Genomic DNA, 25436 nt, shown 5'->3' on the forward strand with positions numbered 1-25436 from the left:
CAGTGCTCATGGCCTCAGGAGCAGATGCTGAGCTTTGGGCTGCATCTCTCCCTAGTAACACATTGCACTGTTTCTGGAGATGTGGTGTATTGGGGCTCTGGAGCAGCTTGGAGTGTTGTATTGCTTACCTATATTGGGGGTTAAAGCCCAGGTCTAGTTGGGTGGGTGTACTGAGGTGCAGCTCTGGCCTAGAGTGAGAGGACTGGAGTCCACATAGCATCCTCTTTTCTGGTAAGATCTGTTCCTGCCCTGAGCACATCTGGGCTTCCCTGAGACCTCCCTGCCCACTGTATGTCACCACCCAGGCTCCAACTTCGAGGTGAGAGTGAGGAGTATGGCTTCTTTCTTCATAAATGGGGACTTCCTTGGTCAAGGATCAGCCTCTAGAGAAATTCCTAAAATTCACTTCACGCCTACCCCTCCACCACCCCACCCCCATTATTTTTTGTTCTCGGGAATGTTTGGTCTTTTCTTTTCTTTTTGGGGGCCACACCGTGCAGCTTGCGGAATCTTAGTTCCCTGACCAGAGATCAAACCCGGGCCCCCTGCAGTGGAAGCGCAGAGTCCTAACCACCGGACCACCAGGGAATTCCCTGGTCTTTTCCCTAGATGAGTCACCAGGTAAGGGAGATTCCCTGTTAGAGGGGGAGCAGGGAGCTCATCAGAGTGGAGCACAGGAGGCTGGTCTCAGCAGCTCTGCATGGCAGGCACTGTGTGCCATCCTATTCTGGGACCATTGGGAGGAAATCAAGGGCCCAGAGTGGGTGGTCAGAGGTTAGAAGGAAGGGACTGATCACTAGGAGAGGGGTGGATAACACCGTGTCAGAATGTGCAAGGATGTTCCTCTGCCTCCCTAGAAATTTTGTTTAAAATCCACATAAAATGTCTTTCTAGCTCTAGGATCCTTGGTGTTCTGTTGTAATTGAATTGTGAGGTTGTGACTCTTGCTAGAAATGAGACAAGGGGACTTGGTGCTGGAACAGGGCCCAGCCCCCTGCCATGAAGGGGCCAGTGAAAGATGCTCTGGACTGTGTAGGGAAGCGGGGGAGGGGTAAGTCTTAGCATTCCTTGTACACTCTCTTCCTCTCCTGCCTCTTGGACCTTAGAGATGGCCTGGGATTCAGGGAAGTTTAGGTTATGGATGACAAGTGTCAAGGCTCAAATAACCCCATTGTCCACTCAGCTTGCATGGCAAATGTTACGGATTGATAGTGGCATTCGTTCTTGTCCAGACAGAGCCCCAGATGTTTTCCCACTGCACAATGCACCAGGCAGCTGCTATCTTTTGGTCAGAGTTGCATCATGAGACAAAACCTACTTACTGGTCCTGAGGGCAGAGACAATTTAAGATGAGAAGAGGTGGAGAGAGGAGAAGGGCAGTTGTGCCCAGATGGTCCAAGGGTTCCGCTTGTCTCTTCTAGAGGACATTGCCGAGGCAGAGCTGAACCAAGAGGAAAGAAGTAGAGGGGATGGTTTGCTGAGCAGAACTGGTTATAACCTGGTCTACAAAACCATGTGTCTGAAATTGTCATGGGCTATTTTATAGAATGCTCTCTTTTAATATCAACTGTTGTGCGAGGAGTTTATTGGTAGTTACATTTGCCTTGCCTTTTTTTTTTTTTTAATAAATTTATTTTTTTATTTTTAGCTGTGTTGGGTCTTCGTTTCTGTGCGAGGGCTTTCTCTAGTTGCTGCGAGTGGGGGCCACTCTTCATTGCGGTGCGCGGGCCTCTCACTATCGTGGCCTCTCTTGTTGCAGAGCACAGGCTCCGGATGCGCAGGCTCAGCAGCCATGGCTCACGGGCCCAGCCGCTCCATGGCATGTGGGATCTTCCCAGACCAGGGCTCGAACCCGTGTCCCCTGCAATGGCAGGCAGATTCTCAACCACTGCGCCACCAGGGAAGCCCAGCCTTGCCTTTTTTTTTTTAACCAAAATGTATTTTTATTTTACCTATAATTTTCTTTTAAACTGTAAAGGAATACATTCGCTCTTGTAACACCTGACATGGTGTACATTTTAAAAATATCAATAGATAGCAGAAGGGACAGAGAGATGCAGGTTTAAACAAATCCAGGTTATTGCCATTATGTATGTTATATCATTTGAGACTAGTGCAGAAAACAGAAACGATTCCAGATATTTTAAGTAGGAAGGGGTTTATTACATGGAATTTGATGCTTTCAAAATCATTAGGACTTAGTTTCCATGTAATGGTAGGTTACTTGAATAAGACCCCATGCTGAGAATAATGAAAGATGCTAAGTTACAAACCAGCAAACTCAAGGCCAGTTTCTGGATGAACACCTGTAACTAGAGAACACCTGTAACTAATTAAGGGTAATATCTGAGTACCTAAGAGCATTTGCTGTGTCCACACTGAGCTCTGCTCCAGCTTTATAATTACACAGGGCCAGAGAGGTTAGGGTCCAAAGCTTACGGGATGTGGGGTCTGGTGGGAACCCTCTCACATTCAGGTGGGGTGCCAGTTGGTTATACCCTCTAGTTAAGGGCAGTGTCTTTGGTTTTGGAATGTGGTAAGCTCTGGAAATTTTCAAGGCTTGGTACCTGAGTTTCCCAGGAGATTCTTTAGGGAAGGAGCCAGAATGCAAGGTTGTGAATAACCTGCCTAGGGCCACCCATGGGGGCTGTTCCTCCCCTTCCTGTCTTGTGGACTCTCTGGGTGTTTTGATGGTGCTGGTGGTAGTGTATGCATGAGTGTCTCCAGACACACATTCAGAACCACCTTCCTCTCTGCAAGCATATCCTGTCTCATGGTCCCTTTGCCTTCAGGCTTGCTCTTTCTTGGATGGTACCGGGTTGGGTCCGTTTATCTAATACCCTTCCTCTCAGTGGGGGGGCCTGCACAGAATTGGGCTCAGTGCGTGACTGGGTGGCTTCCTGGTAGAGGGGCAGGGTTGGGGTGCGGCTGCTAGAGGAGCAGCTTGTACACAGTAGCTGGTGTCATGAAGGACTGTGGCTTTAAGCAGGCCCGTCAGACCAGGAAGTAAAATCCCCAGAATCAAATATTAGCCCTCGTTTCAGACCTAAATGTCAGTTGGTGTTTCTCCTGAAATGTCTCGCAGGGACCGTTTTGTAACCACGACCTCAGAGATTCCCCTCTGTTGTGGAGGCTGTTGATTTCTTATCTGGGGCAGGTTCTGACAGAGACAAGATTGCCAGCCTTGCGAGCTGCGGCTTACGTGTTAGATGTTAAGAGGAAACTGTCCGATGAGATTCCAGTAGCTCCTTGGGGGGTCTGAGGCAGGGGACGGGGCAGTGGTGACTGGCCCTTTGACCTGAGAGGCTTGACGGCAGAGCTTACCTTCCTGCAGCCCCCGAGAGCCATCTCAGCCCTGAGGCTGAGGAGCTTGTCTCTTCTCTCCTCTTTGTCACTTCCTACCAGAGCTCTGTGGGCCTGGAGACATTCAATTGATGGAACTTAAATTAAAAATGTTCAGGCAATTCCCTGGTGGTCCAGTGGTTAGGACTTGGCACTTTCACTGCCAGGGCCCTAGTTGGATCCCTGGTTGGGGAACCAAGATCCCGCAAGCCTTGTGGCACAGCCAAAAAAAAAAAAGTTCAGGTCCCATAATCATTGGCAACATTTGTTAAAAGTGTCTATGGGCTTGCCAGTCCATAAAATCCACCTTCTCTCTAAGGAGAAATGGATGAAAAGTAAAAAGAGTTCTGTGTTCTTCACTCTTGTCATCTGCTGTGTGCTTATGGTGAGGGACTTCTTTCTTCTGGCCCTGACCTGAGGTCAGGATACTCCGATGCTTTCCACTGAGCTCTGCCAAGCCCTACTTGTCTTGTCCGGAAAAGCCAGATGAGGCTAATGCTGGCCTGCAGGGCCATAAGAGTGTTTTTGGTGACACTGTGTGTGTGTGTGTGTGTGTGCATGTATGTATGGTAAAATAAATATAAAACGTACCATTTTAGCCATTTATAAAAAATAAATTTATTTATTTTTGGCTGCGTTGGATCTCTGTTGCTGTGTGCGGGCTTTCTCTAGTTGTGGTGAGCGGGGGCTACTCTTCGTTGCGGTGCGCAGGCTTCTAATTGCGGTGGCTTCTCTTGCTGCGGAGCACGGGCTCTAGGTGCGAGGGCTTCAGTAGTTGTGGCACGTGGGCTTAGTTGCTCTGTGGCACGTGGGATCTTCCTGGACCAGGGATTGAACCCGTGTCCCCTGCACTGGCAGGCAGATTCTTAACCACTGCGCCGCCAGGGAAGGTGACCATCTTTTCAGTTCTTTTGAGTGTACACTTAAAAATTGCTTGATTAGCATTCCATGGCAGTCCAGTGGTTGGGGCTCTGTGCTTCCACTGCAGGGGGCCCGGGTTAGATCCCTGTTCAGGGAACTAGGATCCAGAAGCCCCGTGGTATGACCAAAAAAAAAAAAGAATTGCTTGATTGTTCCATGTTTAACTTTTTGAGGAATCACCAAACGATTTTCCAAAGCAGCTATACAGTTTTATATCCCCACCAGCAATGTGTGACGTTTCTAATTTCTCTACATCCTCACCAACAACTTATTTCCTTTTTTCTTCCTCCCTCCCTTCCTCATCCTAGGTGTGAATTAGTATCTCATTTTGGTTTTGGTTTGCAGTTCCTAATGACTAGTAACGTTGAGCATCTTTTCATGTATTTATTGGCCATTTTTATATCTTCTTTGGCGATACAAATGTCTATTCAAGTCCTTTGGCTATTTTATAATTGAGTTGTTTGTCTTTTTTTTGTTGACTTGTAGGAATTCTATATATATTTTGAATAGTAGATCCTTATAGGATATATGAATTGGAAATATGTTCTCCCATTCTCTAGGTTGTCTTTTCACTTTTTTTTTTTTTTTTTTTTGCCTCGCTGGGCAGCTTGTGGATTCTCAGTTCCCTGACCAGGGATCAAACCCGTGCCCCCTGCGGTGGGAGTGTGGAGTCCTAACCACTGTACCACCAGGGAATTCCCTCTTTTCACTTTCTTGATAATGACCTTTGATGCATAAAAGTTTTAATTTTGATGAAGTCCAGTTCATCTATTTTTTTCTTTTGGTGCTCATGCTTTTGGTATCATATCTAGGAATCCATGGCCTAAACCAAGGTCATGAATCTTTTCCCCTATGTTATCTTCTAAGAGTTTTATGGTTTTAGCTCTTGTATTATGATCATTGATCCGTTTTGAGTTAATTTTTATATAAGGTATGAAGTAGAAATCCAGTTGTCCCAGCACCAATTGTTGAAGAGACTATTCTTTCCCCATTGAATGGACTTAGCATCCTTGTTGAAAGTAATTCAGCTGTATAAATTTATTTCTGGACTTTTACTTCTATTCTAATAGTCTATATGTCTACCTATGCCAGTACCACACTGTTTTGATTACTGTAGTTTTATAGTAAGTTTTGAAATTGGGAAGTATGAATCCTTTAACTTTGTTCTTTCTTCAAGATTGTTTTAGCTACTTGGGATCCCTTGCAAGTCCATATGGATTTTGAGGACTGACTTTTCCATTTCTACAAAAAAGACTGTTGGAATTTTTGTAGGGATTGTGTTGAATCTGTAAATCAATTTAGAGTATATTAACAATACTCTCCATCTTAATAATATTAAGCTTTCCAGTCCATGAACATGGGATGTCTTTCCATTTATTTTTGTCTTCTTTAATTTCTTTTAGCAATGTTTTATAATTTTTTGTATACAAACCTTTTATCTTCTTGGTTAAATTTATTCCTAAGGGTTTTTCTTGTTTGTTTCTTTGTTTGTTTTGATGCTGTTGTAAATGGAATTGTTTTCTTAATTTTCTCCTTCGATTGTTCAGTGTTAGTATAGTGAAACTGCTTCTTGTGTGTTGATTTTGCATCCTGTGACTTTGCTATTTATTAGGTCTAGTAAGCTTTCTGTGTATTGTTTGGGACTTTCTATATATAGGATTATCTAGATATAGGATCATGTCATCTGCAAATAGAGATAGTTTTACTTATTCCTTTCCAGTTTTTATGCTTTTTATTTCTTTTTCTTGTCTAATCGGTCTGAGTAGAACTTCCAGTACAGTGCTGAATAGCAGTGGTGAAAGGTGGACATCCTTGTATTGTTCCTCATCTTAGGGTAAAAGCTTTCAGTCTTTCACCATTGGGTATGTTGGCTGTGAGTTTTTCGTAAATGCCCTTTATCATGTTGAGGAAGTTCCCTTTTGTTCCTAGTTTTCTGAGTGTTTTTATCATGAAGGGATGCTGGATTTTTCAAAAGCTTTTTCTGTCAATTGAGATGATCGTGTGGTTTTCTTTTTCCTTCTTTCTGTTAATGTGGTTTATTATATTGATTGATTTTATTTTTTTCCTTTGGCTGCATTGGGTCTTCATTGCTGTGTGTGGGCTTTCTCTAGTTGCGGTGAGCGGGGGTTACTCTTCGTTGCGGTACGTGGGCTTCTCTTGTCGCGTAGCACGGGCTCTAGGCACGCAGGCTTCAGTAGTTGCAGCACGTGGGCTCAGTAGTTGTGGCACGCGGGCCCTAGAGCACACTGGCTTCAGTAGTTGTGACGCATGGGCTCAGTAGTTGCGATGCGTGGGCTCTAGGGCACGCGGGCTTCAATAGTTGTAGCTTGCGGCCCCTAGAGCACAGGCTCAGTAGTTGTGGCGCATGGGCTTAAGTTGTTCCGCAGCACGTGGGATCTTCTTGGACCAGGGCTCGAACCCACGTCCCCTGCCTTGGCAGGCGGATTCTTTTTTTTTTTTTTTTTGCAGTACGTGGGCCTCTCACCAATGTGGCCTCTCCCGCCGCGGAGCACAGGCTCCGGACGCGCAGGCTCAGCGGCCATGGCTCACGGGCCCAGCTGCTCCGCGGCATGTGGGATCTTCCCAGACCGGGGCACGAACCTGTGTCCCCTGCATCGGCAGGCGGACTCTCAACCACTGCGCCACCAGGGAAGCCCCAGGCGGATTCTTAACCACTGAGCCACCAGGGAAGTGCCTTGATTGATTTTCTTATGTTAAATTGCCCTTGATTTCCTGGCATAAATCTCACTTGGTCGTGATATTAATCCTTTTAATGATGTTGAATTTGGTTTGCTATAGTTTTGTTGAGGATTTGTGCATCTCTCTTCAGAAGGTATATTGATCTATAATTTCCTTTTCTTTTGATGTCTTCTTGATGGCTTTTTGATTGCTTTTCCAGGGTCTGCCCCATCTTGGTCTTGGAACTGGGTACAACACATTTGCAACAGTACCCAGACATTATTCTGCCAAGAACCGAAGTCTCTAGGCCAGAGCTGGGAAGGTGCTTAGCAGCCCGTTTAGTCCAGTCTCTCTTCTTCTGATAGGGAACCTGAGATGTGGGGTGAAATCAAAGACCCACAGTCCTGAGTTAGGCTGCAGTGTCTGAGACCAGGCTTCAGAGTCTGGGATGTTGTCTCTGGAGCCCTGCCGCAAAGTGTCCCTGTCACTTTAAAACTCTTCAGGGGCTTCTCTTCAGGAGGCAGGAAGGGAATGTCAGACTTGTTGCCAAAGAGGGTCCTTGCGTGGAGCGCTCCAAGCTATCTCTGAGGACCAGGTGGGGGATTACAGCAAAGGGGTGGTCTCCTCCCTCCAGGCCTTGCTGTACATCTTCAAAGGGTGTGAGAGTCCAGAGGCCTGCTTTCTAAGGTCCTGTCCTCTGTCTACCCCCAGGCCTGCCTGGGTCATGGAAGACTCTCCAGTCAGTTAGAGCTGTGCTGAGGCTGTGTCACTTCAGCGGGGTCTCCTGAGGGTCTCCTCTGGGTTATGCTTGGGATGCACCAGGAGCCCCACCTCCTCTACTGAGCATGGATTTTGACCATTTCTTGCTGTTTCTGAAGGTGTGCTCTTCTGATGCAGATTCAGCCCTCCTGTCAAGGCTCAGGGAAGTGAGTATACTGAGGAGCTGACCATGAAGACCAGGTCCCTCATTGCGTCTCTCTGGCATTGAAATGTTGCCCTGGGACAATCCAGGGAGAGTCTGATGGGTGAGAGCCAGCAACCTCTTCAGTATGCAGCCATCAGCTGGCTCTTGAAAATGATTTTTCTATGATTATCAAAGTAATTTATGTTAATTGTAGAAGATCTGGAAAACTAAAGAGAAAAAGGAAGAATCTAAGCTGACTGGAACGGGCTCGCAACTCTCTGCATGACTGCAGTGGTTTCAGCGGACTGTTGCTTTTGTGGGAGAGTCAGCAGAGGTGGATGGAGGGCAGCACGGACCCCAGAAACGACCAGTCCATTCTCAAGGCTGGTCATTTTCCAGGGCCCTGGTTTGGACCTGCTGCCTCAGGGTGGACCTGGCTGTGTGGTCAGCCGAGGGCCACTGCTGCTGCTGCTGCTCTTCTCTCCTGCTCTCTGGGAGATCCTGACCCAGCCCTCTTCTCTCTGGAGCCTGACAGAGAGGCGGAGTCACTCTTCTAGCCCATGTTGTGGTTTTTGCGGTGAAGAGTAGAGACTGAGAAGGTAGAGGCCGACTCATGGCCTCTCTGCCATGAGAGCTCGTCTGTTGTCCCTCTACACTTGCTGGCTGTTTCACCTCTCTGACAAACGCTATTTTCTATTTTGCTACCATATTAGAAGAGAGGAGTAAATCAGATGGGTTTACCTTACTTTCAGTCATTTTATGGGGTAAATAACTGTTCCCCCAAGCTTCTCAGATACATCCTGCTACTTGAAAAGAAAGCCCTAGTGGAGATGTGAAGTGTGGGGAACTAAGCTCTGTCTGTGCCTGTCACCAGCTTGGGGAGTGAGAGCCCTTGTTGCGTCCCTCCCAGGAGACCGTGGCAGCCTGTGTCTGTTAGTGTTCCTAGCATTGCCTGACCCATTACCAAGAAGGAAGCAAATGCTCACCTTTCTCCTTGGCAGTCCCATGTAAACAGGCATTTGTTTTTAGATGTCCCAAGATCCAGGCCTTCAAGGATGGCCTATTTTCCTTTACCAGATTCCAATACTAGAAGAGCCTCCAGTGCATGAACTAGAAGACAGTGGGGTTGTCCACTCCTTTCAGTGGCTGCCCTGAGGGCTCTCTGGATTCATGGCAATAGCTGAGGAAGCAGACTCTGACAGGCCAAGTGATGTGCCCTTGGGCACATGGTGAAGAGGGGATTTGAATCTGGGTTTGTCCGATATATTTGCTCTGATACAGGTATGTTTCCTGTTCAGCTGTTTGTGCACAGTGTAAAGGCTTGGAGCAGAGCTGGAGCAAGGCTGCTACTGACAGGCACTTAGGCTCCAAACTTTCCAAGTACGTCTCAGAATTGCCCTTTCTTTGGTGACTGGTTGTGTTGGGATGTGTCCTGGGCAGCTCCTCCCCCACCCAGTAAGTTCACCGTATTCTAAAGAACACTTGGCTCTCTCCACATCTTGCCATCCCACTATTTCTTTCCTTGTCCAGCCTTGTCATCTTCCACTGGGATGATTTTGGTAGCCTCTAGTTTTGCCTCTTCAATCCATTTTTCAAATATCAGATGTTTGATCAGTTGCGCCCTTTCTTAAACCCTTTCTGCAGCTTCCCAATGACCTCCCGTGAAGTTCAAACTCCTTAAGCTAGCATGCAGGCTGTGTGTGAATAGCTTGTTTCCGGCTCCAGCTTTGGCTCTTTTTAGGTCTACCCAAGCTGTGACCCAGCCACACTGAACTCTTCTCACTTCCTTGACCACAGGGCTGCTTTCTTGCCTCTACGCCTCAGCACATTCTGTTGCTTCTGCGTGGAACAAGCTCCTTTTTTTTCCCCCTCATCTCCTTTACTAGGTCTTGGCTCAGCCTTCGCTTCCTCTGGGAACCCCCCACTCATTGCACCCTGATTCTCTGGCCCACCCCTGACTTGGCACTGGAAACTGTTCCAGGGCAGGGAATCCACCCTTGTGTCCCCAGCGCTGTACTAGGCACAGAGGATCTTTGTGGAATGGGTGACTACAGAGGCCTCTATGAAGAGACATTTATCACACCTGTTTTTACAACTTTAGCAAGGACCCAACAGCAGCAAACAACCCATTCATTTTCAAGTGCCGCCAGAGATCAACGGAGGGGAGGCAGCGTCAGGGTGACTTCTTAACGTCATTCTTCCTGCTTCTTAGATCCAAAGGTGAACATACTTGGGTTTGGGGTTTTTTTCCTTATTGTTTTGCCTCATTCATGGCAGCCTATCGGAGAGCTGCGACCACATCAGTCCAGGACCTGGCAAGGCACTACACATGTTACTCATCGGTGATTTTTCTTTTTAATAAATTTATTTATTTATGTATTTATTTTTGGCTGTGTTGGGTCTTCATTGCTGTGGGCGGGCTTTCTCTAGTTGCGGCGAGTGGGGGCTCTTCTTCATTGCGGTGGCTTCTCTTGCTGTGGAGCACAGGCTCTAGGCACGTGGGCTTCAGTAGTTGTGGCTCACAGACTCCAGAGCGCAGCCTCAATAGTTGTGGAGCATAGGCTTAGTTGCTCCGCGGCATGTGGGATCTTCCCGGACCAGGGCTCAAACCCATGTCCTCTGCATTGGCAGGTGGATTCTTAACCACTGCGCCACCAGGAGAGTCCCCTCATTGGTGATTGAGAGGAAACCTCAGGTCTTACCTAGATTTTTTGTGAGTGGATGGAGAAGTGAACTTCCCTTGTGCCTGTTATGTCACTAGGTCTGTTGTTGTAAGTCATTTAATTTCACAGTGCTGAAGTCCAATGTCAGCAAGAGGGGAGAATAGTACTGGGGATGTTGTGGCTGAGTTCAGAGCTCACTTACCTGTCATATAGCTCTGTCATGACCTCATACCACCTAGAAGCTGAGGTTCCCATTGAAATGTGGCTGGGAGAGAGCCTGTGACTTTGGTGATAAAATTCTTTACCAACCTGTGAATGGATGAACCCTAGGTGTTTGTGGAATGTCCATTATTTGCCCAGCACTGCACTTGAGTCTTGCTTTTCCTCTGAGGGCTGGAGGCTCCAGCCCATAGCCCCGGCATCCTGAGGTGGGCAGCAGACACAGCATCTGTTCTCCCCACTGTGGCACGAGACGTAGGGTTGGAGCCTGCAGACTTAGGCTCCATCTATTGTGCTTGTTTGTTTGGGTTGAGGGATTGATGTTTGGGAGATATCAGAACCAAATAAACTCATATTCACATGCTGGGTTTTTGGCCAGAGATGACACCTTGGAAAAGGCAGGTAAAGGTATTATCTCCCTGGACCCTAAATGACCAAGCTTGAAGAGAGGAAAAGACTTTATGTAATAACAAATGTTATGATTGGTGGTAGTGGGCTTGAACCTTTTTTTTTTAAACAGTTGTTCTGATATGTGTTCATTTATTTTATTGTGGTAAAATATAAATACATAACATAAAATTTACCATTTTAATCATTCTTAAGTGTACAGTTCAGTGGCCTTAAGTACATTAACATTGTTGTACAACCATCACCATCATCTGTCTCCAGAACTTTTTCCATCTTGCCAAACTGAAACTCTGTACCCATTAAACAATAACTCCCTATTCTCCCCTCCCCCTAGACCCTGGCAACCACCATTCTTTGTTTTTATGAATTTTATTTCATTTAGCATAGTGTCCTCAAGGTTCATCCCTGTTGTAGCATTTGTCCGAATTTCTTTCCTTTTTACGGCTGTATAATATTCCATTGTGTGTATATACCATATTCTGTTTATCCACTCATCAATAGAAACTTTCTACCCGTTAAAAAACAAAAATTCAGCTGGTGAATTTGAAGATTTAATTGGCTTTATTCAACGGTTCATGAATTGGGCAACATCGCATTTAGCAAGTAGAGAGATACTCCTTCCAAGGGGTTGTACAAAATGAAAGGTTTTTATCTGGCAGAAGGAGGGTGGGGCAAGAAAGTTATTAGCAAAAGAAAAGAAAGGATTGTTTTACGCAGGACATCTTTTGCAGGAAGGGAATGGTGGGGTTTTATCATGCAGATTACCTCAGTAGTGCTAATCAGGAAATTTCAGATTGATTGTTTAAAGGTCACATTCCTGAGAGAGGTTCAAAGTGCAATTAATTTTTTTTTAATTAATTAATTAATTTTTGGCTGTGTTGGGTCGTCGTTGCTGTGTGCGGGCTTTCTCTAGTTGCGGTGAGTGGGGGCTGCTCTTTGTTGCAGTGCATGGGCTTCTCATTGTCCTGGCTTCTCTTGTTGCGGAGCACGGGCTCTAGGTGCACAGGCTTCAGTAGTTGTGGCGCACAGGCTTAGTTGCTACGCATGTAGGCATGTGGGAATCTTCCCAGACCAGGGCTCCAACCCGTGTCCCCTGCGTTGGCAGGCAGATTCCTAACCACTGCGCCACCAGGGAAGCCCTAATTTTTTTTTTTTTTTTTTTGCGGTACGCGAGCCTCTCACCGTTGCGGCCCCTCCCGCCGCGGAGCACAGGCTCCCGACGCGCAGGCCCAACGGCCACAGCCCACTGGCCCAGCTGCTCCGCGGCTCGCGGGACCCTCCCAGACCGGGGCACGAACCCGCGTCCCCCGCATCGGCAGGAGGACCCCCAACCACCGCGCCACCAGGGAAGCCCTACTTTTTTTTTTTATTGGGGTATAGTTGATGTGCAGTGAAGTCTTGGTTTGCTGTCCTAGGGGCAGATAACTCCATTTTGGTCTTGTTATTTCTTTTTAATACACCTTTGGCTGATTGTGAATAAAGCCACTATGAATCTGGGTGTCCAGATACCTGTTAGAATTCTGCTTTCAATTCTTTTGGGTATATGCCCAGAAGTGGCATTGTTGGATCTTATGGTAATTCTGTGTTTGAATTGCCATATAATTAACTGCCATACTGTTTTCCACAGTGGCTGCACCATTAATACACATGGGTTTCAGTTTCTCTACATTCTCACTAATACTTGTTATTTTCTGGTTTTTTGATAATAACCATACTAAAGGGTGTGAAATGGTATCTCATTGTGGTTTTGATGTGTATTTCCTAACAATTAGTGATGCTGAGCATCTTTTCATGTGCTGATTGGCCATGTGTATCTCTTGTTTATTCAAGTCCCTTGCCCATTTTAATAGAGTTGCTTGTTTTTTTGTTGTTGATTGTAAGAGTTCTTTGTATATCCTGGATATTAAACCCTTATCAGGTATATGATTTGCAAATATTTTTCCCATTTCTTTGGTTGCTTTTCACTGTGTTGACAGTCCTTTGATGTACAAAAGTTAGATGTAGTCCAATTTATTTTTCTTTTGTTGCCTGTGCTTTGGGTGTCCAAAGAATCCAGGAAATCATTGCCAATCCCAATGTCATAAAGCTTTTCTCCTCTGTTTTCTTCAAAGAGTTTTATAGTTTTAGGTTTTACATTTAGGTCTTTGATCCATTCTGAGTTAATTTTGCATATGGTGTATGGTAAGGGTCTCCAACTTCTATTTTTGTTTTTTTTTAATAAATTTATTTTATTTATTTTTGGTTGCGTTGGGTCTTCGTTGCTGTGCGAGGGCTTTCTCTAGTTGTGGCGAACAGGGGCTACTCTTCGTTGCAGTGCACGGGCTTCTCATTGTGGTGGTTTCTCTTGTTGTGGAGCATGGGCTCTAGGTGCACAGGGTTCAGTAGTTGTGGCCCGTGGGCTCTAGAGCGCAGGGTTAGTAGTTGTGGCGCATGGGCTTAGTTGCTCTATGGCATGTGGGATCTTCCCGGACTAGGGATCGAACCTGTGTCCCCTGCATTGGCAGGCGGATTCTTAACCACTGCGCCACCAGGGAAGCCCCAACGTCATTCTTTTTTTTTTTTTTTTTTTTTTAATGGTATGCGGGCCTCTCACTATTGCGGCCTCTCCCGCTGCGGAGCACAGGCTCCGGACGCACAGGCTCAGCGGCCATGGCTCACAGGCCCAGCCGCTCCGCGACATGCGGGATCCTTCTGGACTGGGGCACGAACCCGTGTCCCCTGCATCGGCAGGCGGACTCTCAACCACTGCGCCACCAGGGAAGCCCCCAACTTCATTCTTTTGCATGTGGATATCCAGTTGTCCCAGCACCAGTTGTATATCTATTTGGATATCCACATGTCCCATTTGTTGAAAAGACTATCACTTTCCCATCGAATCGTCTTGGCATCTTTATTGAAATCAGTTGACCACATATAGGAGAGTTTATTTCTGGGTTCTTAATTTAATTTTATTTATTTATTTATTTTGGCTGCATTAGATCTTCGTTGCTGTGCGCGGGCTTTCTCTAGTTGGGGCATGCAGGGCCTACTCTTCATTTTGGTGCACAGGCTTCTCATTATGGTGGCTTCTCTTGTTGCGGAACATGGGCTCTAGGCGCCCGGGCTTCAGTAGTTGTGATGCGTGGGCTCAGTAGTTGTGGAGTATGGGCTTAGTTGCTTGCGGCATGTGGGATCTTCCCGGACCAGGGATCGAACCTGTGTCCCCTGAATTGGCAGGCGGATTCTTAACTACTACACCACCAGGGAAGTCCCCAACTTTTCTTTTCCCAAATGGATGGCATTGATTCTGTATATTGCTTTGGGTAGTATTGACATCTTAACAATATTGTCTTCCAGTCCGTGAACACAGATGTCTTTCCATTTATTTGTTTCTTTTTACTTATTTATTTAAATATTTTATTTATTTATTTGGCTGTGCTGGGTCTTATTTGCAGCATGTGGGATCTAGTTCCCTGACCAAGGACCGAACCCGGGCCCCCTGCATTGGGAGTGTGGAGTCTTAGCCACTGGACCAACAGGGAAGTCCCTGTGTCTTTTTTTAAATTTATTTATTTATAAAATTTTATTTATTTATTTATTGGCTGTGCCGCATGGCTTGCTGGTTCTTAGTTCCCTGACCAGGGATCAAACCCCGGGCCCCAACAGTGAAAGCCCTGAGTCCTAACCACTGGATTGCCAGGGAATTTCCTATTTCTGTCTTCTAAAATTTCAGCAACATTTTAGTTTTTAGTGTACAAGCTTTTTGCCTTCTTGGTAAAGTTAATTCCTAAGTATTTTATTTTTTTTGATACTATTGTAAATGGAATTATTTTCTTGATTTCTTTTTTCCTTTGTTCAGTGTTTATGTTGAAACACAACTGCTTTTTGTGTGTTGATTTTGTATCCTGTGACTTTGCTGAATTTGTTTGTTAGTACTAACAGTTTTTTGTGGAATATAGGATTCCTACATATAGGATCATGTCATCTGTGAACAGAGATAGTTTTACTTATTCCTTTCCAATTTGGATACCTTTTATTTCTTTTTCTTGTCTACTTGCTTTGGCTAGAACTTCTAATACTCTGTTGAATAGAAGTGGCGAAAGCAGGCATCTTTGTCCTGTTCCTGATCTTAGAGGAAAAGTTCTCATTCTTTCACCATTGGATATGATGTTAGCTGTGGGTTTCTCATATAAGGCCTTCCTTTTATTATGTTGAGATAGTTTCCTTTTATGCCTAGTTTGTTGAGTGTTTTTGAGAAGTAATTTAATATACCATACAATTCACTCACAGTGTACAATTCACTGTTTTTTTTAGTATATTCACAGTGTCCTTACAGTTTTTTTCCTGCTCTTTGCTGATCTTAGACTGGTTGGTTAACAGTTTTTAAGTGTATGAAGACTTGCTGGAAGGCTGCATCTTTTTGTAATTTTAGAACATCATACTTTTGGAAAAGACTTAATATCATCCAATGTTTGAAAAATTGGGACTCATTCCCTTTGAACACTGACTTAGCTTGACCTCATATGAACATGCAACTTAGGCTTCTGTGGGGCTGCTCCCTGTGTCATTGACACTCACGGGGGCATGACATCCAAGTGTGGGTATTGGTCTCCTCTGTGTGCGCTACTCTTAGCTTATCTACTCAGATTCTCAAGTTGACCCTGGGGTTTGAACAGAGGCTCCCAGGCCATCCACTGGTAAACACTGTCCCACCTGTGGGGCAGAGTGTACAGGGAGGTGTTGAGGGCTAACTGCTGGAGGTGGAAGAGGCTTCCCCTATACAGAGACATAAGCAACTTGTGTTTGAGTGCATGTGCCTTAGTAATTCCCTGTTCTCATGGGAAGTTGTGGAACCAGAGCTCTGTTGCTGGTGGCCAAGCATACTCTTCCTGGATGACCCTTGACCTCCCCTATTTGCAGTAGCCTTAAGCAGTTGGGGGTCACCCAGGAAGCACATGTGCTTCAAACATAAGCCCTCATCTTAGTGTCAGGAAACCTGTATGCCAGGGATGGGATCACATGTGATGTTGGGCAGAGGCCAGGCCCCTCTAAACAGGGCAGGATGAGTGGCCTGGCATCCAAGTCAGGAAAACTCCTGGCTATGTTGCATTTGCATATGTTGATTGATGACTGCAGGGGCAGTTGGGGTAATTTGCTGCTTGGTCAGCTGTGGTGTAAAGGGAATGGAGACCAACTTTTGGCAGCATCTTCCACGTAAAGTAAGGAAGCTGATTATTTGGGCTGCTGTTTTTCTGGGCAAATGGGCAGGTTTTAGTCTAATGGGAATCCTGCCAGCAGGCTTACACAGCTTCTGCTCCTGATGGTCCTTGAAGGTCCCCTCCTGGCAGGAGGTAGCAGGCAGTTTGAGAGTCTTTTGAACCATGGGAGTCATTCTTTGAAGTGCTGTTCCTTTCCCTTTTCTCCTTTCCCTTCCCTCCCCTTTCCCCTAACCCTGTAGGCCAGTTATTCAGCTGCTGCCCTGTGTTGATGCTGTCGTTTCCTGGGTCCTGCCCAGCAAGATGGGGGGGTAGCTGGTTTCAGGGGAAAATGGGTGGGTCAGAGCCTTCCTCCCTGCTCTCCAACACCCAGTGGTGCAGCTGGCCAGAGAAGGGCAAAGGGGCATTTGCTGCAGGTGGAAGTCTCGCAGCTTCAGGAGCACCACGTTGTGGGGACTCTGGTAGTGTTAGGAAACAGGTACATAAGGTGCATGGAACATGCCAGGAGAGAAAAAGAATGGCCCAAGTTGGGGAAATGTATGTAAAATGGTTTCTTGCAGAATTACAACAGGGAACAATTAGAATGTAAATGTAAGCTACTTGGAAATGGTCAAAATAAGGCAACCCCATGTAATTGCTTTTTTAAAAATACATTTTTTATTGTGGTAAAATATACATCACATAAATTTTATCACTTTAACTATTTTTAAGTGAACAGTTCAGTGGCATTAAGCTCATTCACATTGTTTTTATTTACTTATTTATTGTTGGCTGCATTGGGTCTTCGTTGCTACACATGGGCTTCCTCTAGTTGCGGCGAGCGGGGGCTACTCTTCTTTGCCGTTGCACGGGCTTCTCGTTGCGGTGGCTTCTCTTGTTGCGAAGCACAGGCTCTAGGCACATGGGCTTCAATAGTTGCAGCACGCAGGCTCAGTAGTTGTGGCACACAGCCCTAGAACGCGTGGGCTTCAGTAGTTGCAGCGTGTGGGCTCTAGAGCGCAGGCTCAGTAGTTGTGGCACATGGGCTTAGATGCTCCGCGGCATGTGGCATTTTCCCGGACCAGGGATCGAACCCGTGTCCCCTGCATTGGCAGGCAGATTCTTAACCACTGCGCCACGAGGGAAGTCCTTATTCACATTGTTAATGCAACTGTAAAGTTACCCCTTAGCCGTCTTGGTTGGGGTAACCGTAAAGTTACCCCAAGCCGTCTTGGTGTTTTCAATATTGTGAGCTTCTCAACTACCTCTTGATGCTCATATGCGGTTAATTCAGGCATCACGTGTGGGTTTCTACTATTTTACACTTAGATAGTGTTGACTTGTTTTTCTTATTTCTAAGTTCTTGGGGAAATACCTCACTGTTTCTTTGTACACTACAAATATTTAGACTAAAAAACCCTGTTCATTTCCTTTTCTGACCTGCCCTCTCATGAGTGCCACTGAGATATCTTTGACAGAGTTGCCCAGCATGGGTCCCACCTGGCTGTAGCTGCCTAAATTGTTTAGGTACCTGGGTGGGAAGAGTACGGGGTGGGTCTCTGGGGCCTCACACACCACCACCTTCAGCTTTGGATGACTGAGGAGACCAGTGGTGAATGTATAGGGCAAGGGTAATGAATTTGGAGACCCCAGAGAAGAAGCCCTGTGTGAGGGGTCTTTACGATCCTATATGAATCCAGCTGGCTTTACTTCTTCCATGTTTTGGTCTTTGCTGAAGAGTGACTTGTCCCTTTGGGCTTGATCTTGCATTATTCTGCCAAGCACTACCTAGGATTGAACTAGTTACTTTAGGCACTTCTTGGGAATAGATTCCGCCACCTTAGCTGGAGCCAGAAACCAAGGGACTGGAAGCAGTGACTCCAGGAAACTTTCCTCTGAAACTGAAGCCGGTGGTTCCTGGTTACAGACACTACCTCCTGTTTCTCCAGCTGCTTAAGGCATTGAGAGATTTCCATTAGAAAATCAAAATGTAAAGGTTCTCCAAGAACCACTAGTTTGTTCAAAGTGTCTCTACATTCATTGCTTTTCCTGTTTTTCTGTCTTTTACCAAGAAATATTTGAGAAGGGAGATGCATAATCATTTGCTAACCAGAATTTTTGTATGTATGCTTTTTCAAAGGTACATGGGAATAGGACTCTCAGCTCAAGGCGTCAACATGAACAGACTTCCTGGTGAGTCATTGGCTAAGAGAACATTTTTCTGCTCTCTTGATCCATTCTGTGATGAGAGTCATGGTGGCAGGCAACAAGCTGGAGAGGACTTTGTTTGCTGGCTGCCTACTTGCTAAGCCAAGCCATTGGGTGGAGGATCCTGAAAGGTGGCCATTGGGCCGGGCTGGTGTGGGCTTCCATTCCAAAAATTAATTGGCAAGTGATTGTCCTTCATGGAATTTGAACTGTTTACAGTCAAAACCAAGTGACCTGAGCTTGCTCCCAGTGGGAATACACCTGATTAGCCCTCACTGCTATTGGCCTTTGCTTACCAGCATGGGACTCTGGCATATATGGAGAGGAAGGCTGCCACCAACATTGGTTCCTTTTTTATCTTACTATGTTAATGACCAGAGTCTTTAAGTGACCTCCATGTGGAAGACAGTTGAGGCAGTTTCTTAATAAATAGGAGGATGTGCGTGAGACTTAGATTTACAGTCAGCAAACCTCAGATTTGTGGAAGGCTCTGGACCCTGCAGGTGGGCCTCCTCTACCACCCAGGCACCCTTTCAGCTGTTTTCTGCCCAGCAGTTCATGCCCAGTCCTGGGCTAGGCGCAGTTGAGGGGACAAAAGCCTCTACCAGAAGCTGGTGGGTTCTAGAATATGGTCCTCAGTCCATTTGTCCCTTGAGTGGTGTAAGTGGCATGGTGCAAGCTGTCCTGACACTGTCACGGAGGCAGGAAAAGTCCTTGTGTTTTTGCCCGGGCCCTCTCTCCTTTTTGGCCTCTGACACAGAGAAGGCAGCTGGCTTTTTCCAAAGAGTGAGTAGCACTTAAACCGTATGTCTTTTCCAATCTATGTTTAATATCAATCAGGTTTTTTCGTCATTGACATTATAATTTCAAGTACTTGAAATCTAGACCTGCTCAGGATTCAACTAATTGTCAGGAACCTGACTTTTTTTAAAAAATTGGCTTTGATCTGAGCAAAAACTGTCCTTTAGTTATTAATCAGAATGTGTGTGGCATGTTTGGCCTCTTTGTGTAGCGTGCAGCTGTGATCTTTGTTATTCAAGCCTTGGCCTTAGCTGACTAGATGTATCTACAGTGTTCATAGCTCTGTCTCTTTGTGAACAGGGAGCTTAGAAGAATAATTTCCCATCAAAGGTAAACTGATTCTTAAATCTTTTTCTTGCACTAAATGTGCTCCTTGAACTTTTGCATGGCTTTCGTGGCAGAGAAGGTTCGTTTTACAAAAGTAACTACTATAATCTGTTATTGGGTGGCACTTTAAGCAACTCTGAACATTGGTTAAATGAATTTTTGTTAATCTGTAAAAGAATACTATGCAGCCATGAAAAAAATGAGGAGGCTCTTCAAGTACTGTTTTGGAGTAATCTCTGGGATGTATCACTAAGTGAAAAATACAATGTATATTATGCTACCAAATGTAAAAAAAAATGAGGGAAAATGAATATATCTGTATCTGCTTGTACACGCATAGAATATCTTGGAAAGCTAAGAAAAACTTGTAATATTGGCTGTCCCTTGGGACAGGGTGGCTGGGGATAGGACTGGGAAGTAAATTTTTCACTTTTGAAGCTTTCACATTTTCTTTCTTGTGAATATATTACCTGTTTTAAAAATATAAATAAAATTAAAATAACCAAAAGCAAAGCCCCTACATCAAGAAGCCCTCATGCCTGTCTTTTAGCTGGTCTTGGAATGCAGTCTTTTACCATGTGCATGATATTCTGAGTTCCACACACTCATCCTTCTTTAGTAAGAATCGTTTTCGCCTGGCCATTGGGTTTGGGATCCATGGTGTGGAGCAGGTGAGGTAGGAGGAGTTCAAGGTCTGCCTAAATTGACCTGAAACTGTTTGAGATGGAGCCATGTGGAGCTGTCTCAGTCTGTTTGCCTTGTTCATAAGATGGGTCTTTTGACCCCTCTGGGCTGCTTAGAGGTGAGCTGCGGGTCTTGTGCTTTGACCTTGTTAATGTAACATTGTTGTGAAGTCGGACCCTGCCTGGCCCTGTAGGGAGAAGGGGCTTGGGGACAGTGGATAAGGTGTTAGTTCATGCACTAACACATCAGGAAAGCTAGCACCTTTTTTACATCCTCACTGGTGCATCTCTCTTTCGGCAAGAGAAAGGAGCCTCAGTGTTCTGTGGATATTGTACCTGTCTTCGTTTTCACTCTGCCTGCCAGCTCCTGCGGGTTTTCCTTCCTGCTGTATCTGATCATCTCCCTGATTATTCCTTAAGGTGGAAAGTAGGAATCAGGTTGCATCTAGATAGGGATTCTCCCTAGGAATGATGGATGCCTCTGGCTTTCCCGGATACAGGGCTGGTTGAATGGCTGCGCAGACCTAGCACAGGACAGATGTAGGGATAGCAGCAAGACACTCCTCTCAGGAATGATGGGGGGGCCTGCCACTGTTCATCCCAGCACTGGGTTTGGAAGATCAGAATCCCCTTTGGTGCTTTCCATTTCCTGGGGCCACTGTGTGTGTGTATGCACGTACACGCATGCATGTGTGTGTGTACGATGAGCGTAACGTTCTCCAAAACCAAAAGTATCATCATTCATAAACAGTTATACCTGAAACTACTTGGATGTACTTTGGTAGTGAGGTGAGAGGTAGAGGATGATAACAGCTAAAGCCTTTCTGCCAGTTGCTTCTGATTTCTAAGAGGTCATTGGTTGTGGTGAAAGCTATTTGGACTGTTCTGGATGTATGGTTGGTGGGAGGGGAGTGATGGTAGTGACCTTAGCTGTGTCTAGAATTTGAGACTTTGGTGTTAACTCCAGATGAGATGTTTGAGGGTTGATGTATCTCCTTGATAGATACAGGTGTATTTAGTGGAGAGTAGCTGTAGGGGTGGTTACTGCACCACAGCACTGTGAAGTGGTGTTTCAGCCTGGCATTTAAGGGGCAAATAGGAGTTTGCCCGATGGTTTTGGGCAGTGGTACTTTAGGGCCTGAGAGTGGATCCATAAGTTTTCTGCTGTGATGGGATGGCTTCCTGGGAACAGTCAGGATGAACCAGTTGAGGGAAGAGTCTTGTGTACTATGGCAAGGGGCCTGGACTTCTGTATATATAAGCAGTGGGAGCTGCAGGAGCCTTTTTTTTTTTTAATTTTTGTTGAAGTATAGTTGATTTACAATGTGGTGTTAGTTTCAGGTGTACAGCAAAGTGAATCAGTTATACATGTACATATAGCCTCTCTTTTTTTTTTAAGATTCTTTTCCCGTATAGACTATTACAGACTATTGAGTAGAGTTCCCTGTGCTATACAGCAGGTTCTTATTAGTTATCTATTTTATATATAGTAGTGTGTATATGTCAGTTCCAATCTTCCAATTTATCCCTCCCCCGCCATATCCCCTGGTAACCATAAGTTTGTTTTCTACATCTGTGACTCTACTTCCATTTTGTAAATAAGTTCATTTGTATCCTTTTTTTTAGATTCCACATATAAGTGATATCATTTATTTGTCTTTCTGTGTCTGACTTACTTCACTCAGTATGACAGTCTCTAGGTTCACTCATGTTGCTGCAAATGGCATTATTTTGTTCTTTTTTATGGCTGAGTTTCAGGAGTGTTTTCAGCAGAGGCAAGATGTGATCATATTTGCTAGTTCAGGAGTGAACTAGTTTAGAAGAGGCCTTCTAGAAGGGGTCAAGGCTGGGCTGGGGCTCCTGGGCAGTAGAACTGTGAGAGCTCAGGCATGTCAGGGAACTTCAGGAGGTGGTAGATTAATTTATCAGTGAATCCATCAGGGACAGTTGGTCTTTTAGGGAGGACATGTTTTGGTGTTCTCTTCCTCTCTTGTTAGCTTGTTCAAGTAGCAGCTTTTTCTTGTGGCATTGCTTTTAGTATATTCTGCTTTGGCCATCTGGTTCTCTTAATGTATAGGAAAATGACTATGATTAATATTACTGAAACCTAAAAATGTCTTTGTGACTGATCTTTTAGATTAATTGAATCCGTTTTGTTAATTATTAAATAAAGAACAATCACTGTTATCAATCTGTTGCTTTCTTTTTTTTTTAATATTTATTTATTTATTTATTTTGGGTGCGCTGGTTGTTAGTTGCGGCACATGGGATCTTCGATGTGGCATGCGGGCTTCTTAGTTGCGGCATGCGGACCCTTAGTTGCGGCATGCATGCAGGATCTAGTTCCCCGACCAGGGATCGAACCCGGGCCCCCTGCATTGGGAGCGTGGAGTCTTACCCACTGGACCACTAGGGAAGTAAGTCTGTTTCATACATATTTTTAAATTGAGATATAATTAACATACCATAAAATTCACTCCTTTAAAGTGTACAATTCTGTGGTTTTAATATAGTTACAAAGTTGTGCTACCATCACTGCAGTCTAATTCCAGATTATTTTCATCATCCCAGAGAAAAACCCCATACCCATTAATAGTCATTCCTGGACTTTCCCTCCTTCTAGCCCCTGGAACCACTAATCTACTTTCTGTCTCCATGGATTTTCCTATTCTGGAGATTTCATATCAATAGAATCATATAATATGTTGCCCTTTGTGACTGGCTTCTTTCAGTTAGCGTGTTTTCGAGGTTCGCCTATGCTGTAGCATGTTTCAGAGCTTCATTCCTTCTTGTGGCAGAATATTATTCTGTTGTATGGATATATCACATTTTGCTTATCCATGCATCTGTTGATGGTCATTTGGATTGTTTCCACCTTTTGGCTGTTATGATTGATGCTGCTATAAACATTTGTGTACAAGTTTTTTTGTAGACATGTGTTTTCATTTCTCTTGACTGTGTACCTAGGAGTAGAAATGCTCGGTCATATGGTAACACTGTTTAGTCATTTGAGGAACTGCCAGACTGTTTTCCATAGTGGCTGCCCCATTTTACATTCCCACTAGCAGTGTATGAGGGTTGATTTCTCCATATCTTTGCCAACACTTGTTATTATCTGACTTTTTGATTATAGTCATCCTAGTGGGTACGAAGTGGTATTTCATTGTGGTTTTCATTTCATTTCCCTGATGACTAATAATATCAAGCCTCTTTTCATGTGCTTATTGACCATTTGTCTGTCTTCCTTGGAGAAATGTCTATTAATATCTTTTACTTCTTTTTTTTTTTGGCCACGCTGCGTGGCTTGCCTATTTTTAAATTGGGTTATTTATCTTCTTATTATTGAATTGTAAGAGTTCTTTATATGTTCAGGATACAAGTTTCTTGTCAGTTATATGATTTGAAAATCTTTTCCCCTATTCTTTTATTTTTAATTTTTAAATTAAAAAAATTTTTTATACAGCAGGTTATTAGTCATCAATTTTATACACATCAGTGTATACATGTCAATCCCAATCACCCAATTCATCACACCACCATCCCCTATTCTTTAGGTTGACTTTTTTTTTCATATCTTTTCTGTTATGGTTTATTTTAAGCTATTAATATAGTTCCCTGTGCTATACAGTAGGACCTTGTTGTTTATCTATTTTATATATAGTAGTTTGTATCTGCTAATCCTAAAGTCCTAATTTATCCCTCCTCTTACCCCCCCTTTCCTCTTTGGTAACCGTAAGTTTGTTCTTTATGTCTGTGACTCTGTTTCTGTTTTGTAAATAAATTCATTTGTATCATATTTTAGATTTCACATATACATGGTATCATATGGTATTTGTCTTTTTCTGACTTCACTTAGTATGATAATCTCTAGGTCCATCCATGTTGCTGCAAATGGCATTATTTCGTTGTTTTTTTATGGCTGAGTAGTGTTCCATTGTGTGTGTGTGTGTGTGTGTGTGTGTGTGTGTATTAGGTTGTCTTTTCTTTATTCTTTTATTTTTTTTTTTTTCCGGCCACACTGAGGCATGTGGGATCTTAGTTCCCTGACCAGGGATCGAACCCGTGCCCCCTGCAGTGGGAGCACAGATTCTTAACCACTGGACTGCCAGGGAAGTCCCAGGTTGTCTTTTCTTGATATCTTTTGAAGTACAACAGTTTTTAATTTTGATGAAGTCCAATTTATCTATTTCTTTCTTTTGTTGCTCATGCTTTTGGTATCATATCTAAGAATCCTTTGCCAAATCCAAGGTCGAGAATATTAAATATGTTTTCTTCTAAGAGGTTCATAATTTTACTCTTTTTTTTTTTTTTTTTGGCCACACCACATGGCATGTGGGATCTTAGTTCCCTGATCAGGAATTGAACCTGTTCCCCGTGCAGTGGAAGTGGGGAGTCCTAACCACTGGACTGCCAGGGAATTCCCATTTTACTCTTCTGTTTCGGTTTTTGATCCATTTTGAGTTAATTAAAAAAAATAATTATTTATTGGGCTGAGCCAGGTCTTAGTTGCGGCGCGCGAGATCTTCGTTGCCATGTGTGGGATCTTTGTTGTGGCGTGTGGGATCTTTAGTTGTGGCATGCAAGCTTTCTCTAGTTGCAGCAGGTGGGGGCTACTCTTCGTTGTGGTGCGCAGGCTTCTCATCGCAGTGGCTTCTCTTGTTGCGGAGCACGGGCTGTCGGTGCACGGGCTTCAGTAGTTGCAGCATGTGGGTTCAGTAGTTGTGGCTTGATTAGAACTTAAAGTAGCTGGGTGAAGTGGGTATGGAGGTAGTGGAGGCAGTTCTCACCTTCCTTGAGGAACCCAGCAGACTCTCTGTTGCCTATGAATGGTTGATTGTGCTTTGCCAGGCCCTGAAAGTGCAGTTAAGGGGCAGCCAAAGAGCCCTCCAGGCAAGAGCACAGGACTTACTCCTCTGTCTCCACTCTGTCTTTGAGCAGATCATGGCTCCAGAAACCCCAGTGTTTTGCTTAAGGTCCAGTAGACAGTGAACCCGCTTGCCCCAAAATGAGGTTACCTTCCTGCAGAAACCAGATCCTATACAGACTGCCAACAGACACATGAAAGAATGCTCAACATCATTAATCATTAGAGAAATGCAGATCAAAA

At 44.7% G+C, this 25436-nt stretch overlaps 1 protein-coding gene across 3 annotated transcripts in view; it reads left to right on the plus strand.

The window, feature by feature from the left end:
• Positions 1-25436, plus strand: part of RANBP10 (RAN binding protein 10) — a 66665-nt gene that overhangs the window by 6088 nt on the left and 35141 nt on the right. For 2 of the 3 annotated variants that reach the window (XM_004273172.3, XM_049703986.1), the window contains one exon: positions 18451-18503. The exons of the other annotated variant lie outside the window; for it this stretch is intronic. In XM_004273172.3, the coding sequence (XP_004273220.1) occupies positions 18451-18503 (53 nt within the window). The remainder of the gene's footprint in view (positions 1-18450; positions 18504-25436) is intronic. 3 annotated transcript variants of the gene reach the window in all.

The sequence above is a fragment of the Orcinus orca genome, chromosome 20 (assembly GCF_937001465.1).
Source record: "Orcinus orca chromosome 20, mOrcOrc1.1, whole genome shotgun sequence".
Classification (NCBI taxonomy): domain Eukaryota; kingdom Metazoa; phylum Chordata; class Mammalia; order Artiodactyla; family Delphinidae; genus Orcinus; species Orcinus orca.